This window comes from Watersipora subatra, unplaced genomic scaffold, assembly GCF_963576615.1.
Source record: "Watersipora subatra unplaced genomic scaffold, tzWatSuba1.1 SCAFFOLD_26, whole genome shotgun sequence".
Taxonomy (NCBI): Eukaryota; Metazoa; Bryozoa; class Gymnolaemata; order Cheilostomatida; family Watersiporidae; genus Watersipora; species Watersipora subatra.
The window spans coordinates 846,735-866,518 of NW_027045215.1; the positions used below are offsets into that span (position 1 = coordinate 846,735).

General features: G+C 37.9%; 1 protein-coding gene across 2 annotated transcripts; it reads left to right on the forward strand.

Moving 5' to 3' along the window:
- Positions 1 to 368: 368 nt before the first annotated feature.
- On the forward strand, positions 369 to 5,214 carry LOC137409984 (uncharacterized). 2 transcript variants are annotated; one of them, XM_068095609.1, is made up of 6 exons: positions 369 to 442; positions 1,485 to 1,631; positions 2,337 to 2,501; positions 3,342 to 3,401; positions 3,683 to 3,846; positions 4,661 to 5,214. In XM_068095609.1, the coding sequence occupies exons 2-5, from the start codon at positions 1,554 to 1,556 to the stop codon at positions 3,746 to 3,748; spliced, it is 369 nt and encodes a 122-aa protein (XP_067951710.1). In that variant the 5' UTR covers positions 369 to 442; positions 1,485 to 1,553; the 3' UTR covers positions 3,749 to 3,846; positions 4,661 to 5,214. The 2 variants fall into 2 exon arrangements, with proteins under 2 accessions (XP_067951710.1, XP_067951711.1); XM_068095610.1 differs by having other exon boundaries at positions 387 to 442; positions 1,527 to 1,631.
- Positions 5,215 to 19,784: the final 14,570 nt, after the last annotated feature.

A 19,784-nucleotide genomic window follows, 5' to 3' on the forward strand; every position in this document is an offset into this window, starting at 1 on the left:
ACTTTTCGGTTGTAAACAACAATTGCAAACGAAATGCGCGCTTCAGCGACCAATCCATTGGTCATGACCCTAGCATTAAGCTATTCTAGGCGTAAGGTGCCGGTGCGTATATCGATATATCATTGATATTCGTACGTTATTGGCTAATAGCCTATAAGCTGCCACGATTACTTATGTTTACGGTGAAAATAACTACATGTATGGACGATTGTTTGCATGAGTGTAAGGATATTACGCTATGCGTTAAAGTCTATCAAAACAATTATTTATTGGAAGGGGTCAGGTATAATTGCAGTGGCTCAAAACCTGGTCAGTTTCTGGGTCGTTTTGTAGGGGCGGAGCTTAATCCGGAAATACAAAAGCTTTAAAGTTAGTCGAACCACTGCAAACGTTTAGTTGTTGATAAATCGAGTAGTTATCTATTCGTTTAACAAAATATCACGTAAGCATCTTTTCCAAGCAAATTTTTAATTACAAATATGAGTTCTTTTAGCAAAATAACATAGAGTATTTACATAGCTGTTTATCGTAGTTTTTTCTTGTTAAGAATAAATGGTAACACGCTCACAAAACGGAAAAAATCTTCTCAAAAATACACCATTAGTTATTCTGTATTCGTTTATATTTGAAAAATAGTTATATATTTTTTTAATATGAATACACTTTTGTAAAGCGGTATTACATAAAATATTGAAAAGTTACGATTATGTTCTGAACAAAGAAAATGCATATTAAAACGGTTGTCCACTTTGTTACCATTCTGAGAGCCTAAAATGATTTTATTTTAATTCACTGTAAATATTAGTATTAGCATCTCGTTAGGCATTGATTGTAAAAATGAAGGCAACAGAAGACATCAGTTTTTTATCTTTACTGTATTTGCTGCAAGCACACACTTTTTTAACAACTAACTTTATATTACTACCAAGTCTCAACTGTAGGACATTTTGAAGCAACGACAGTATGTAGCTACCTAAGGAACAACCATTTAATTGTGTATCTCAAATTTTATTTGAACTTGTTACTACAATGGTGCGCTGTCAGTAGCACCGCCAGGCCTAGGCTGTATCTCATCTGTTTGGTTCACAAAAAGTGTAGGAGAGGAGGCAAGGTAAAGCAAGTTTTTGTAGTCTTCTGCAATGCAGGGCAGTTATATTTTTGGACTAGACAGCCTGCCTGTGATCAGTAGTCCTCAGTAGTCAGAGTCGCTTTCTGCTTGCAATTTGTCTTAAAAAATTAATTGAAATGCACTGCATATTCATATTGCTTCAAGACCTCAGTGGGTCATCATGTATTCATAACTGACTTTTTGTATTCATCATTTCATCTTCTATATAGACCTACCTACAGGCCTCCCGTGCCTGTAGTCGGCAATCATGTCGGTAGGTTATCGAAGCCTCGATAGCTGAATGACATGATCGCTGACGACAGTCAACTTCTACGAGGAGCCTGAGGGCCTACCAAATATATATTTTTAATTGCAGTGCATTTAAGCATTATGCCGCTCCTTCTTGCCTCATTGTTAGACGAGTCTGAGCAAGCTATCAAAGCCCATGAAATCGAATATGGCAACAAGTTTTACACAAACCATGAGGACGGCATATTCAACAAGCATGAAAGACTTTTTGAAGGTAATCTCATATCCTTAAAGCACTTTTTCTTCACTGCCTAATTTGTGATCTTGCGTTAAAAATGAACATTTTATACCTCGGATATTTTAGTGTAATATTGATGTTGAAGTGTAACCTTGATTGTAAAATGTAGGCCTATGCTTGGTTGTTGTGCAATAGAAGTACATGTCAATAGTAGCTTATATGTTTTTATGCTGCAGTTTGATGGAGCCCTTTTTGGTTTATTTTTGTACCATGTGATCTATGACGTCACAGGCCCTACTTGAAGCAGAGTTGACACAATTTTCATCAGTTCACTAGCAACTCACACTGGATACACACCATCTAAGTCTTAGCAATAAAGGATTACTCTCTATAGACACTCAACTTTTAAGCTTAATTTGACGAAGTGGATATTCGGGTATATACAGACATGCAGTGGATTACGATCAAGCTTATAGTGCAGCCTTGATTAGAAGATATACATGGACTTCAGTGTACAAGCATTGGCATGCAATTGAGATGACATTAAAAATCATTGTATATATTAATAACTACAATCAAGCAAGCAATAAATGTATCAAGCATCATATACATGCAGCAGTTAGTTCCCAATTGAGTGTTAGCAATCAAGTAAGGCTAAAAACCTACGACGTCTTCAGCTAATGAATCTAAAAAATCTGTACCATGTTTCTTAATTTTAAAATTTTATCTGCTCTAATTTAGCAAGGTGAAGATATTTGGAGAGGTAAGAACGTCATCCATGACAGTCAAAGCTATTTATGTATGTATGGCGAAGAAAAAGAGTATGGCGAAGAAAAAGAGTATGGCTGCATGTACGGCCCTGAAAGACAGCAAACCCAGAAGGAAAAGTACAAAGAACAGCGGAGGGTAAGTTACCGGTACACCAAGAATATTTTACTCAGCCTATTATAAGGGATATTTTTGGACAGCAAAACTCGGTCATTGTATGTCCAATATATTTAGACAGGGCTATCCTTCCATGTCTTTGCAAATGCACAGATAGTATAGTATGGATTTTACATAGAGATGATGAATAATATTTATTACTTTTATGGATTTTAAATTGTTTTATTTCTGAAATAGCTATCTTGTAACAAAAGCATGCGTGCACATTTATATTCTTGTAAGCCAAAATCAGAGAATGCAGTAAATCTAAGTCTACACTACTGTGAGGGTTGCGACATGTCTAAGCTGTATTCGATACTTTGCTTTCGGTCTCACAGTACATCAAAGTTCAAAAACATTTTCTCTTCTTTTATTCATCTACACTCTCATAGAAATTTGGTAGAATTGCAAAGAAACACAGACTTGATTGGAATGCTCAGATACCATATCCTTGACCCAATAGCCAGTGAAGTTTACGGCAATCTGTCTCATTTTTCTTGAGAATTTCTCATCGTGAGGCCTCACACATGCGCCAGATAGTATTATATCGCAGTTCACACCTTTGGTTAAACTTGGACGTAATATTTTATTTTACATTGAATATTTCACACCTAAAATTTGCAAAAACAATCATTAAAAGCAAGATAGAATGAAAGCTTATTTTGGAGCTCTGGCAACAAGGCCTTTGTTTGGACTCTTTTGCCAATTTAAATTTAGTTAGATTGTGCCCACAAATATAAATATGCTATACATGTGCATAAATTCATATATGTTGTCACATGGTGTCGATATACATAATTTACGTATTGTTTATATTTTTAGTCACAGAATCCAACAAAGAGACCGCATCCTCAAGACAATACATCTGATAGTAACACGGAGGTACTCACTCACATAACCAGCGATAAAATTTTAGGCAAATCGTGCAATATTAATTATGGTTAAATGTGGAATTTCATTGGTAGGCGAATCTTCAAGCCATTTATAGCCCTAGATTAGTAGCTAGAAAAACGTGAAGTTATAGTAGGATAATGCAGAAGAACCCCTTGTGTAGGCAGGATTAGGTTTCAGAAACAAATTATTTGCTGCCAACTGCGATATTTGTTAAGTTGCCTGTTCACACCCAGCCAAACGTTCAATGCCTCGAGCATTCTGATTTATAGCTCAAGATAAGGAGGAAACGCAGTGCTTGCTCAGGATGGGTAGGAGTAAGAGCAGAGGCTATGTGAGCTTCCATAGATGCGGGGAGCATCTACGAAACGCCACAAACGACAGCATTATAGATGTAACTGAGACACCTGATGTTACTTTCATACCTAACAGTCCGGTGAGTGGTAATATTCAGTAACTCAGTTTTAAAATTAGAACCCTGTTGCATGATGCTTTTGTGTCACTTTAGTGTAAGTGCTCAGTGTCTGAATTGGAGAAAGTTGTGCAGCGATGCTCCCAAGTCTTTGATTCCAGATTTGTAAAGCATATCAAATCGCTGGCATGCGTTTTGCTCCAAATCAAATCACTTAGAAGGGTGACTGCTCAGCTTTCAAATAAAATGAAATTAAAACCATCATCCACTATGTAATTGATGGTTTTAATTTGATTTAATTTACAAACTGGGTAATCCATTTTTATGGTGCTTTAATGCCAATCTCATGATTGGTGATTTGATGTAATGTGCAAATCTCTAATCAGGATTTGGGAGCATCTCTGGAGTTGTTATCAACTCTTTGAGAGATTGATAACAAGGTGCCACAACACCATCCGATTCATAGACTGAGTACTTGGACTAATTTCGCTGTTGTCTTGTACAAGTCAACTCTATGGGCTAAGTCAGTTGAGCAATGTAGGATTGGAGAAGATATATGAAGTCAGGAAATAATTGTGAAATAAAACTACTGTAAAAACAGTAATAAAGTCAGGAACTAGCAAAAGCAGATTTGTCCGGTTCTTTGAGATCGCCAAATTACCTTCCAGCTAATCACAATGTCCAATGTAACTTTCCAATCTACTTCATTAAATTAACAAATAGTATTCTTGTCAAAGTCAAAAATTGTCGCAAATAATGCCACTTGAATACTGCATTCACAGTACTTTACAAGTTCAAGGAGATGTAAATACACATGCTATGATTGTTTTTATTTTAGATCAAGGATCTCCAAGAGGAGTTTGCAGGGAGTAAGAAATGGCAGAGCAAAAATGCTTCCTGACGCTTTCTAATACAAGCAATATCTAGATGGGCATAGAGCAAGGTTGTTCCCCATAGCTGTGGGTGAACTGGCAATGAAGGGAAGTCACGCCAGATGGCATCTGGCGTGCCCTCTACCTCATTGCCAATTCATCTGCAGCTATAGAGAACAAACTTGTTCTAGATAGGAATACTTTTATATGCAAAATCTCGAACTGTTTCAGCTTGTACTGTGCTCAATTTTGAGTGAATATATTGATCAAATTAAAACATACCTACATACATAAAACATTCAGGATTTTCAACACTGATTTTTTTTTACATAAACCATACTTATATTCACTTATTTTCACATATCTACATGTAGTATATGTAGCCCTTTTCTACTCTGTTATTCTGTTCTCATTTGTGCTTGTTAAAGGCCTTTTATGGCTTTGGTGCTGATGTGGTAGTAATTAAGTTATGTGCAACATTTTCTTTTTATATCAAATAAAGTAAAATTATTAAACTTTACGATTTATCATGATAGATTCGTCCGATAACTAAAACAACCTACTTCCCATCATTGTTCCAGTGGTCCATCACCATACATTTTGTCATTGCGCATCGACTTTTCAAACAATGTATGTTGTACAACATCAGCAATGCCAATAGACATACATCATGCTGAAGGTTTTGTGTGTGCTGCCCTCTGATTTTCCAGAATTGGCTACATTGTGCTTGTGGAGGTAACGGGAAAGCTGCTAACAATGATGCACAACAATTGCCACATGCATTATTTATATTGGAGCAAGAAAATACATCATCATGCCAACAAAAAGAAAATATTTTTTGCTCAACAAATCAAGAAAATTTTTTTGGTCACACAATGCTGTACATAAATAATAAATATATAAGCAAATTGACAAATTGTTATAGCTGAAAATCATGTTTTTGAAATAGCTGTATATTAGCAATGTTCCCACAAACGTAAATGTCAAGAGATTAGTTAATAGGTAGGAAACTTAGCAGTTACAATACATTCCTACAGCATATATTATCTCCCACTAACGGAAACAAGTATGCATCAACAACCATTGTTTACATGCTGCATACGTGTACAATATTCTTACCTTTTGATTGTGGAGTTGGGAATTACTTACTCAGTCCATAGCAACACTATAGTAGGAACACAACTCCTATTCAGTCTATCCATTTATATAGAAGTAGCTTTATAGTTATATTCATTCCATGTCTAGCAACTAAGGAAGCAACATCATTTAATTGTATACTAATAGTTGATCGATCAACATGTATATTATATCATAATATCTTACGTCTAGACTGCTAATCTAACCCCAACCCAGTCTTTAGAGGGTTGGTTGGAGGTGTACGTACATTGGCGTATATATGAGGCATCGTTACATGAACTATAGCATTGGATTAGCCTTGTTGTAGAACCGTAACCTGACCATCACTAGACTACCTCCCACCTATCGGCATTGACACTCACATAGACGGTGAATAACACTATAGCACCAGCTAACCAGAGCCCTCTGCCCTAACGACAAACACAACTGAAGTGAAGACTATCCATATATAAGGAGATTTGGACTCATACTAATACTGAAGGTAGATAGCTCATTTACAACAAAATAAGCTACAACATTTGGTGGAGGCGCCGGACCTTCTCCAGCTCGTTGCCAAGCTATTGGCAAGCCGTTTGCTTGCCTGGTGGAGTACACGCCCCTATCTAATTCTCGCTGAGCATTCTTTGTCGATTGTCGCGAGGCTGTTGCGTGCGAGGACGCACGTTTTTTTTGTTTGCCGGGAGAGTACAGGTTAGTGTTTCATATTGTATTGTCTGTCTTTGACAGCAAATATGGCTACAGTCTGTAATGACTACCAACATTTGTTTTCATGCAGAAACAGTGGGTACTATGTTAGACCATTCTCTTTTGAGCCAACAGATAATTGGTATCAAACAAAATTGGAATTTCTCACAAGTGCTAATGCTTTGTTTCTTTCTGATCATCAAAGGGTTTGCTGCTTTCATCTTTGTTTAGTTGGTCTAGCAAAAACTCTCTACATCGAAGTTCTCAAACAGTTGTCAAATTGGACATTTGAAAATCTCATAATTGCACTTGACCAAAAGTTCAATTTCTACCATCCTCTTAGAACAGCCAATCTGGCAAAACTTTGTCTAGAAAAAAATGAATCAGTAGGAGAATTTGGCTTGAGAGTAGAATTTGAGGTAAGAGATTTGTATTACTTGCCCACCGTAGTACAGGATCAACTCATTTTTGACACCATAATGTCAGGAGTTCCCGAGCCAATGCAGCAGTTTGTATTGGATAGTACGATAGGACAAAGAGCCCCATTGGATTACATGAGTTTAATCCAATTTTGTAAAATGTATGAACAAATAAAGTTTTTTGTGCATTATGACCCCGACAATGCAGCTATGAAAAATGTAGAGAAGTGTAAACAATGTCCCAAAGTCATTCTACTCATGCACATTCAATGCCCACAGGCCCAGGCTTATGATTTGACTCTTCAGAATGAGCAATGGGAAGTTTGTAAGGATGTAGTGGCAGAAGAACATATACAATGTGAAGAATTGTTTGTTGCCCAACCAGTAGACTGTGGTCTGCCTTCACAGGCCGAAGTAAGCATATTTCAGGCACCGCTAATGGAAAGTGGTGACAGCTTGGCTCTAAAGATTTACACTGCCGTTGAAAGTCCTACACAATCTGTCTATAGCAGTGACATAGCTGAACGGTTGCCCATGGCAACCACATCAAAGTTGAGTGGGGAAATAGAATCTTGTGTGCATCTGCACCCACAGTTCGATTGTGATCAAAAATCGCTATCCATTAATCAGGAGTTTAATGACAGAATGAATCTTGCACTTCCCAAAACTTCTGACATTGATCTGATGAATTACGGCATTCAATTGGTAGCTACTTCCTTTCTTCTGGCAGTATATGAATGTATATCTCTCAATTTAATGACCCATGACTCTTCCCTTGATACCTCAATAAATCACAATAAAGATCTAGTTGAATCCGGTTTGGAATCTGATTTACAGCACGATGACAATGTGTTTGAAAAACACAACCCAACAGATGCTGATGAGGGTTATTGTTCAGAATAATTCTGTTTTACCTTTTGTTTTTTTTCTCTCTCTACAATTTACAGTGTATGTCCACACTTGAAGAAGTGGATAAAACCTTTTTTTTAAACTGGGTCCAGATGAGATTGATGAAACTATTTTTGGCTAAAATAGGATGTGCATCGTTGCACAAAGATTTTATATTTTGTTTTAATAACAAACATGGCCATTAATTTTATGGAAATGAGTAGATGTGGAATAACCTACAAGATATTTTATCTTTTAAAGTGATCACTTTTGGCAAGCTTTTGATGTCACATCAATCCACTATCTTTTTAAACAGGTGGCGTACTAGTCGCCAACCATTTAAAGGAATTGAGCTCATAATGTTGACACCATGGACAAACATAAATCCTGATCAGGCACTGCAGTGAAACAACATAACTTTTTACGTGTACACGAACTCTACTTTAATGACTACACAGACATTCACACTTTTGAATTTGGGGCTGTAGACTGACTACCACAGCCATAGACCCACATACACGCGCAAGCGCAACACGGGCGCCTAGCGAATGTGATTGAAGCTTGAAAGTGTGTGTCAGGGTATGATGTGTGAAGTTAATGGAAGGAATGCTCTGTAATTAGTGTATTACACAACTAATAGTACCCATTTATGACTAATTAGTCTACAACCCAGTTATATATAGATCCCATGACTATTAAATTTACTTTTAATTGTCTATGCATGAAATGTTAAACATTGTTTCATTACAGGAATTGCAGGTTAGGTACAAACGATCGATCGGGATCTGATGAATGGCCAAAAGAAACTAACTTTGACACAATCGTTACGTTACGAAGCCCGTGTCACTGAAACTCGTAGTAGTACATCTTCGTGTACTAGTGCTGGCTGAGGCACCGAAAACAAACAGTTTCGTTCTTGTTTGCGTCCACTACAATTCTTTATTATTACATGTTGTTTCGAGTGATATTTATTACATGGTAGCTGCTACAAGATAGGGTTGTAAACCCTTGTGCCCACAGAGGCAACAATTGCGCATGAGCTATTACAGGGCCATGACGCACTAATGGCCATCAGGTATTTGGTTAAGGGACAAATGAATCTCAAGCTTGAGAGATTGAGAAGCCTACAGCAGTGTTGCAGAGCAGTAAAATAAATGTTTTGGAAAGCTGGAGAGCTCTCAGTAAATGTCGTAGAGACAGCTGAAGACTTAACTTATAATTGTGACAGAGACTCAGTTTAAAAGTACTCAGGCCTGCTTTTACTTTCCAGGGATTGACATCTGGAAATAGATGTTCGTGAGTTGGTAGTTGCGTTTGAGTATCAATAGCTCACCACCGAGATCTAGGGTTCACTGTTCAATACAAAACTCAGATTTCATGTCAGTTTTTCGAAGCGCAGAAAGTATTTTGATTCAAACTTTTTGTTTACCTATACCCCTATTGGTAATTGACAAGACATAGTTTTTTATGTATCCCAATAGCTCACATATTTTATTTTTATGACCACATAATATAAAAGTGACAAATTACGCAGCTGGGTGACACACGTTTGTCGAGACAATTGAAAAATTTTATGCAAATTATTCAAATCTATGTGGAAAATTTCTATCTATGAAATTAGGGTGAAGGCATCCAATTGCAGCATCAGCTGCATCGTAAAAACCTAACAGTCATTTAAAGCACGTTTAGCAGTAAAGGAGAGGTTTAGAATTAAATGCAGGAAAAGTGAGTCACCGCATCGACCAGGTGTCTGTAAAAGGAATGTTATTAACTTGCTCAATAAATTACATTCGTGCCAGTGTGGCAGTGTTATCATAAAATCTCCTAGCAACCTAATCAGTATTAAGGCTAAAGCTTTTCATGTGCTTGTACTAACGCATTTTCATGCTTCATGTTGCCTATGAAAGGGAATAAACCATTCCATGTTTGAAAACCAGTTTGGTTTTGGGTACTGCTAAAAAAAGAAAACACACAAAAAAAAATAACAACTCTTTATCAGCTGTTTGATCTTGAGGGATATTGTGTATTTGTCTTATGTTAATCTTCCATTAAATTTCCAGTCCATCCATTGTGATGTAACTTGGTAAGCGATGTATTGCTTTAATGCATTAAACGCCGTTTGTTTCACTTCAAGAAGCCCATGCATTTCCTCCCATAAATTAGGCGTTTGAAATTTAGATGACTCTAAGTCTATGAATTTACGTAATATCCATTAAAGCTATGGTTACGTAGCAATCAGACTATCAATTGTATTATAATCTTCATGCACAGTGCATGCCCCATTTAGTTAGCATAGTTTTGATGATTGGATATGCTTCCACAACGTGACGCATCCTCTTTAATTTATGTTGTACCAGCTACACCCAGTGTACTCTAGTTTTAGATAATCTTTCATGTAATAGCATATGTAGGTAACTATAACTGTAGCTAAAACCGCCGCTAGTCCAAGAGATAATTTGTGTGATTCTACAGGAGTAGAATTTTTATTGACCGGGTGGATGTTATAGCTGAAAATCATGTTTTTGAAATAGCTGTATATTAGCAATGTTCCCACAAACGTAAATGTCAAGAGATTAGTTAATAGGTAGGAAACTTAGCAGTTACAATACATTCCTACAGCATATATTATCTCCCACTAACGGAAACAAGTATGCATCAACAACCATTGTTTACATGCTGCATATGTGTACAATATTCTTACCTTTTGATTGTGGAGTTGGGAATTACTTACTCAGTCCATAGCAACACTATAGTAGGAACACAACTCCTATTCAGTCTATCCATTTATATAGAAGTAGCTTTATAGTTATATTCATTCCATGTCTAGCAACTAAGGAAGCAACATCATTTAATTGTATACTAATAGTTGATCGATCAACATGTATATTATATCATAATATCTTACGTCTAGACTGCTAATCTAACCCCAACCCAGTCTTTAGAGGGTTGGTTGGAGGTGTACGTACATTGGCGTATATATGAGGCATCGTTACATGAACTATAGCATTGGATTAGCCTTGTTGTAGAACCGTAATCTGACCATCACTAGACTACCTCCCACCTATCGGCATTGACACTCACATAGACGGTGAATAACACTATAGCACCAGCTAACCAGAGCCCTCTGCCCTAACGACAAACACAACTGAAGTGAAGACTATCCATATATAAGGAGATTTGGACTCATACTAATACTGAAGGTAGATAGCTCATTTACAACAAAATAAGCTACAACAAAATGAATACCTACAGAGTGCGGTCATGTTCAAAATCTAAACAAAGTTAGTTGTTGGAGAAGTCGGTGTTTGTAGTAAAGATAAGATAGACTAATGTCTTCTGTTGCCTTTTCACAATCTTTGTCTTACGATATGCTAACATAAATAGTTACACTAAAATGAAATAGAATCTTCTTTAGCTCTCAGAATGGTAGCAAAGTAGACAATTGTTTCAATGTGCATTTTATTTGGTTAGAACATAATCACAAATATTCAATAACTTATATAATACCACGTTACATACATGTAAGTGCAATCATATTACAACGTATGTAAGACATTTTTCATACACACTGTATAAACGAATGCCGAATAATTAATGATGTATTTTTGAGAAGATTTTTTTCCGTTTCGTGAGCATGTTACTATTTCGTCTTAACACGACAAAACTACGATAAACAACTATGTGAATACGTTATGCTAGTTTGATGAAAGATCTCATATTTTTAATTAAAGATTTGTCTAAAACGATTTTTATGCTTTATTTTGTTACAAAAAAATAATAAGATTACAGACTCAATTTCTAACCGACTAAACATTGGCACTTTCTTAAAACCTCGTCGCTTAGTGCCGACAAAACATTTGCATTTCCGGATTAAGCTCCACCTCTACAAAACGACCCAGAAACTGACCAGGTTTTGAGCCACTGCAATTATACTTGACCATTGGAAGGCATGATAAATGCATAGACCGAGATAGTGACAGGGCTAACAGCAGATGTTGATTGATAAGCATTACATGCCAACAGTCGCGTATTGAAGAAAACTCGCAAGAGTAGGGTGGGGACAACCCCTAGCTCTAGATCTCTGCGCTTTAACCAATGCTACAACCTGCTGAATCCAACAGGAGGGAGCTGAAACCAACTCATTTATGCTCTGCTGAACCCAACAGAGTGCGCTGAACCTAACGCTGCTGACTGTACAACCTGCTGAAACCAACAGGAGGGAGCTGAACCCAACTCGCTTCCGTTCTGCTGAAACCAACAGAGTGCGCTGAAACCAACGCCGTAACCTGTTGAAACCAACAGGAGAGAACACAACTCTTGTAAGGATAATTATTTAATTATCCTATTTATTTGTAGTCATTTTGTGTGAGCTTGCTGTTAGTGCCGATTATAAACGATATTTCTCCAACAATAACGACTTTATTATAGTAATACTAATCATGCATCCAATTCAAGAGTCACACCCAAGCTGAACTGCCTAAAAATTAGTGGCAGTATTTATATTACATAAGCGATTGGCCTAGAGATTGACGGTTATCGTTCAAACCGACCAATCATATCGTCTTGCTGACTGCCGAGTTTCTAAGAATTTTCACATACAGAACAATAAAAAATTATCCCTAGACAATGAGCCATTATAGCATAACAATCTAAACACTAACAAAAAGCCCAGGAAATTCTACATATACTGGGTAGCGAACAGTAAGTGTAAAAAAACATTAAGACATATTTCGATAACGAAAAGGGCTAATTACAAAATCTTATCTCGAGAAAACGTAGAACAAAAACGGAAACAATATTGTTTAAGTAATCTTAAACCACTAACAATTAATTATAACAGAAACTTAGAATATTTTGACATGTAACCATGAACATAAAAAATGTCTTCCAATGAGTGAACGGTAAGAAATAAATTATAGAAGATTGTTCACTGCGTAAAAGCCTTAATAAATGGCGTCTGTTATCTTTTCTAGGTCATTCACTATCCCAGAAGTCTCTTCTCTATATATATATATATTGGCTACGTCACTTTTTCCCTTTGATCAGTTCACCATGTTTTTCTGCGCCGGGTGTCCAGAGCGCCTTGATGAGCCTGACGTCCATGGGACCGATAGCATCCAAATAAGACAACTCTTCGGAGTTATTCCTCCACGGTCTTTTTCATGGCCACCACTCCTTTCATAGAGTTTGTTCTTTAGAATATCTCGCTTTATTTTTACGTTTACAACACTATCCTCCCCTAAAACTTCATTCTGTCCCAGAATGGCATTACTTCTATGGCAGACATCTAAGCGGTAGTCCGGTAGGTGCTGACATAAATTAGTAGGCTGGGTTGGCGGAATAGTGTGATCCCCCAGCTTGGATATCTCTGTGTGATCCTGGAGCAGAGGGACGGGTTGCTCCATCACCTCTGAATCAGGAGGGCGATCCGTTGGCTTAGGCAGTTTTTTTCTGCATATTCTAGTGGTGTTTAGTCTAATATCACTTTCATATTGAATAGGGTTTCCCCCCTTGCACTCCATTTTAAATTTCTGGTTTGTCAGATACTTGCTGATGGTGCAGAGATTAGCATCTCTTGGTTTAAGTTTAGTACTGCATCCTTTCTCCGTGAAGAATGATTTCAATGAAGCTTTGGTTCCGACAGAAAAGGTGGTGGGTTCATTTTTCATATCATCTTGGATTCTCCACTTTTGTAGATAGAGCCTTGTACCTCCTTTATACAAATTGTGCGGCTTTAACTCCTCTACTGGCTTTTCAACCTCAGCTTTCTGTATCGGCCCCAGCCGATATGCTAGCTGATTAATAAGCGGTCTATCTTTCATAACCGAGACTTAATGTTTTACTACTTGGTGGCCACCAACATCACCTTTGCTGGAGCTGAACATTTTCTGATGCTTTATCAGCGGTGTGTTGACTTGCTTTGGTTCCATTTCTGGCAGAGATTGCGTCCAACTGGGTAAATGTTCATTGAAGTGTTTGGGGCATTTAGTTCTATTGCAGTCCTTCTGAAACTGTTCTTGTCTTTCCACAGGCATACAGACGGCTACCTTTCTTCCAGAAGGTAGATGAATAAGTTTATTGCTTGTGTTCATCACACGAATATTGACCTCTTGCTCTGTAGGTTCACACAGCGATGTGACAACCTTCAAGCCCAAAACCTTGTGTAAAGTTTTAATGCAAGCTGGCCCTGGCGTCCACTTTCGACTAAGCCTCGCCAACAATAAGCATTCAGTATTTGGCTAAACAACTATGTTCCTTTTGACCTGCACATTCACCGAAAGGGGTTCTCCGTCCTCGGCGCAGCAGGCAACTTCAGTGCCCTTACAACGTAGCTGCGAATGACGGAAATCCATCTGACATTCTTGATCCTCGAAGAAGTCTAACCCTAGCAGAATGTGATTGTCCACATCAGATACTACAAACTGATGTTGCAGTTGTATCGGTCCCAGTCGAAATTTTAAATTCGTCATGCCTTCAAGCAAAATCTGCTGCCCATTTGCCAATATCCCGCTACCTCGCACAGGTAACAACTTCGAGTAACATGAGCTAAGCAATGTCTCCAGCAATTTCTTCGGAAGTACGGACTTTGTACAACCACTGTCAAGTAACATGACAAATCTTTGTTGGTGAATCCGTACAGGAATGTAGTATGCACTGGGGAGCCAACATGCCTGTATCCTAAGTTTGCCCACATCACAAAGTTCAGGCAGTACGAGCATTAGTTTGCCTGAACTTGGTCATTTCCCGATGGCTTTGGCTTATCACAGTAACGAGCAACGTGGCCTCTGCCATTGCAGTTGTAGCATCGAACTTCTCTCTGAGGCTGTTGGCTTCTCATTGTCGTCGATGTTAGCTGTGTCATCATTGCTTGCTGTGATGCCGCCATTTGCTTTTGCGTGTCCAACATCTGCTGCATAAACTTACTCTGCATTTCTGCAAAATGTTTGAGCAAAGCTGTTTGACTCATTTGCATTTGCTCTGTCAGTTCTTATTTTAATTGTTGGACATCTTCTAGCTCTACTCGGTGGACATTTGTATCATACTCTACCATATCCTGATACTTCTGATTAGTTTCTACAGCATCAGTCATGGTGCTGGGAGGAGATAAGCGTAGTGTCCAGGCCAGCTGTGAATTAGGCCGAATTGCTGCAATCAACTCACGCTTGGCTTGCTGGTCATGCTGATAGCTATCTAGCTCGAGGAAAGCCTTTTGAACTAACTTCTGTACCTTTTCAGCATAATGATATATGTTGTCCTTTGGCTTTAATTTCATAGATTTTAATATGGCGCTAGCTGTGTCTGTCCTGAGCCCATATTGTGCCTTAAGTTTATGGCAAACTTCTTCATAGGTATTGCCACCAACACCTCTGGTAGCTGGGCCTTTCAATGCCAATGTTAACCGTAGCCTACATTCTTCTTCACTCCACTGATTATGTTTTGCCACTGCTTCAAAACAATGCAAAAACTCTTCCACATCACTTGTGCCATCAAATGAAGGAGCAGGAATAGGCAGCATGGCTACTTTTGCAGGTATGTGCCCTCTTTCCATCATATTAGTGCATAAATCATATGGGCCGTCCTTACTTCTACTCTTGCGCACCATGTTTGAATTTAAAAGGGTTTGAGAGAATTGCTTCACTATTATCCCACCGCTGCCACCAGTGAAGAAAACTCGCAAGAGTAGGGTGGGGACAACCCCTAGCTCTAGATCTCTGCGCTTTAACCAACGCTACAACCTGCTGAATCCAACAGGAGAGAGCTGAAACCAACTCATTTATGCTCTGCTGAACCCAACAGAGTGCGCTGAACCCAACGCTGCTGACTGTACAATCTGCTGAAACCAACAGGAGGGAGCTGAACCCAACTCGCTTCCGTTCTGCTGAAACCAACAGAGTGCGCTGAAACCAACGCCGTAACCTGTTGAAACCAACAGGAGAGAACACAACTCTTGTAAGGATAATTATTTAATTATCCTATTTATTTGTAGTCATTTTGTGTGAGCTTGCTGTTAGTGCCGATTATAAACGATATTTCTCCAACAATAACGACTTTATTATAGTAATACTAATCATGCATCCAATTCAAGAGTCACACCCAAGCTGAACTGCCTAAAAATTAGTGGCAGTATTTATATTACATAAGCGATTGGCCTAGAGATTGACGGTTATCGTTCAAACCGACCAATCATATCGTCTTGCTGACTGCCGAGTTTCTAAGAATTTTCACATACAGAACAATAAAAAATTATCCCTAGACAATGAGCCATTATAGCATAACAATCTAAACACTAACAAAAAGCCCAGGAAATTCTACATATACTGGGTAGCGAACAGTAAGTGTAAAAAAACATTAAGACATATTTCGATAACGAAAAGGGCTAATTACAAAATCTTATCTCGAGAAAACGTAGAACAAAAACGGAAACAATATTGTTTAAGTAATCTTAAACCACTAACAATTAATTATAACAGAAACTTAGAATATTTTGACATGTAACCATGAACATAAAAAATGTCTTCCAATGAGTGAACGGTAAGAAATAAATTATAGAAGATTGTTCACTGCGTAAAAGCCTTAATAAATGGCGTCTGTTATCTTTTCTAGGTCAACCACTATCCCAGAAGTCTCTTCTCTATATATATATATATATTGGCTACGTCACCTTTTCCCTTTGATCAGTTCACCATGTTTTTCTGCGCCGGGTGTCCAGGGCGCCTTGATGAGCCTGACGTCCATGGGACCGATAGCATCCAAATAAGACAACTCTTCGGAGTTATTCCTCCACGGTCTTTTTCATGGCCACCACTCCTTTCATAGAGTTTGTTCTTTAGAATATCTCGCTTTATTTTTACGTTTACAACAGTATTGACACCAGTAGACAGGATGAATGGTTTTGCTCTATGTAAGCCCATGAGGTTTAGACCTGCCATGAAATTGCCTCTATACTTTTACGTGTGCTTTTAGAAGAACAACGTGATGCAAAATTATTTTGCACCCAATCATACATCACTGTTGAATCTGCCAGTTTATTTTAGTTTCAATTATGTTCAGTTTATGTTTTTCTCAGCCCTGTGGCCTGCACTTCATACAGCTAGGAGCCTTGACTGTCAAAATAAAGAGTCGGTGGACCTGTTGATCTTGTAGATGTCTCCATTGGAGTGTGCGATGATGTTGATGATGAGTGATGAGGTACTCAGGTTGTTTGATTAGTGCAGGTGTTAGAGTGTTTGACTACTAAACTGAGTGTCACAAGTGTGAATCCAGTATGAAGCAATATTTTATCCCAACTTCTAACTGTGACTTCAGATAGATGGACATACACACTTTCATTATAACAAAAGCTAGTGGTACCTCGGCAGTCTAGTTTGGTTTGAGAGCATGACAGGAGTGTCAAATAAAAGGGCAGATAATAAGCATATGCACAATAGTTCTAACACATGGAAGGCAATTGGGTTACGCAGTAATTGGTGGGTTGGTCTTGCGGGCTGACAATCACGAGTTCAAATCATTTATGCTGCATTATTTTTTATAGGTCTTATAACCAATATAAATAAATATGTTGACCCCAACATTTGGTGGGATATCAATATCTATTAAGCCCGGTTCCAATATATGCCGCAAAGCACCGGCAACAGCACCGGCAACAGCACTGCAGGCTATCAGAGATGAATTGTGAACCTACACGCCGGGTACCGCCGGTAGTTGCCGGCAGTCAACGCAAGAGTTTAGAGCTATTCAAATTTTGCGAGAGCCGCAGGCAAAACCTTCTCAAAGTGCACTGTACAGGTAAAGGTCAGCATTATCGAAACAGCATAGCGAGCGAACATTCTTTATTCGGTTATTAGCGATGCAGCTTTATGTGAACAGAAGCCACCGGAGCCTAGCGTCGCAAACGATTTGCTGCACATTATTACCGCCGGAGTCTCGCAGCCGATATGGGAAGCAGGCTTTAGGAGCACATGCTTTCTGCAGGCTCGTAATGTAAACATTATTTTAAAGCTAGTTGATTTTCTAAGTTTTGGCAAAGATAAGCAGGTAACAATAGCAAAGCAAATACTTATTAACCAGAGCATATAATAGAGGTGAGTGCTTACAATACGGGCTGTTCTTGCTACTCAACAAGGGTTTCTATATACATGAAGCATCATCAAATTTATCAACAACAATGTGACTGATGGGTATTACTTGTAATATTTACTATAATAAGAACCATGTCTGTCTGTATAAAAGCGCAGGGTTACATTTGAAAAAAGATTATATCACGCAGGATATGAACTCGCAGCGTTCTGCATCAATACCATGTGTGCTTCTTGTTCACCTTCCAGTAGTTTAGAATTATTGAGTATAAATGGTAGAGTAATTGTTTGTATTTTATTGGCACACATGATGATCTCTCATAGCTTACTAGACTGCCAGAGCCCTAGTTATTAATAAGGTAACAAGTTAGTCGGTGTGATCTCCTCCTGAATCCAAGTGACTAACTCTGGAGCTCATTGGTAAGATCTGTTGACTAGGTTTCCAGAATTATTCAATACATTGAAATTGGTAGCTATTCAAATTGATATTGAAATTCAATCATTTTGGTAAACATCTAATATTTAAAGGAACATATGGCAGTTTATGAATTTCTGCATGTGAACCGCAGCTGAACATGACAAGGTCGAATGTATGAACACATGCCAGACACAGTAGGAGAATAGTTGGGTCACCACATTTTTCTTGTAGCAGTGAATGAAAACCAGCTGTTAGTAACTAAAACAGTAGAAATAATTTTATGTCACTTTGGGTTTTCCTATCAATTAATAGTATTCAAGCACTGACTCATTGCAACAGGCTCTAGCCGTGCCCTTTTTGAGGCTAGCAAAACATTAATAACTAAATAAGTAACGTTTTTGTTTTTATAACGATACAGCATCCTGATGGAGTCATCTACTCCTTTTATAAAGAAATTTCAAGGTGAGTGTATGAAATCATAAAGTGCACCTAGTTACCATTTTATTTTTAGTTATAATATTTATATCATCTCCAGTAACTGTTACCGTTTGTGTCCATTCACTAATTCTGGTACTCTCTGGAGCCAGAGGTTTTAGCTAATAGCTAAATACTATACCGTCTTATGGTATATTTTATTTTGTTATATTTCTTGTGCATGCTGTATTATTGTTTTATCAGATAAATTATGTATAAAGTTTTCACCATATTCTTGAATATTAATGTAAGTCATTTTACTTATTTATTTCATTCATTTTATTTATATTAAAGTCTCAGCTCAGAGTATGTTGAATAGTTAAATCCTGATAAATTGTAGTTACATGGTAATCTATAAATATGCTGAATTTCTGACGCCAGAGCAAAGAGGGGCAGTGGGAATACTCCTCATGCATTACTCTCACATGGTATGGAAAAACTCAGTCTAAGTGTAGGGCCATGCAAGCTGCTCACAGGTTTAAATACTTGCCTTCCTTTATAAAGCCGCTGACAGTTACCCTATCAGCTGCTACACCTAGTCTGATGTCAAGGTCAAAGATTAAACATAATATTTTTTTATGTAAATCAAAATTCTTTACAGCAGTCAGCATGCAAAGATCCTGGTCAGCTGTGTGATGTCGGCAGCAGTTCAGCTCTAACCTGAGTCATTGTTAATAACTTATGCTGACCCAGTGACTCTTTTTTAGTTGATTAGCAACCCATTCGTATGTTTGAATAGCAAAATTGTTCAGCCTGTTCAGCTATTGATAGCCTGTTTTCTTTACCCGAGCTATTGAGGGTCTAAATATCTAGTAGTCAGGTGCTGATGATGTATAGAGCAAATCTTGGCTAACATTTGAACAAGCAAGTACCATGTCAAAGTTATACTGCAACATATAGACAAGAGAGTGAGAGATGTAGTAAGAACTTCAACAACACAGTTTAATGGTAGACTTATAGTTGAGGTAAATAATATATTACTTACTCTTTATTC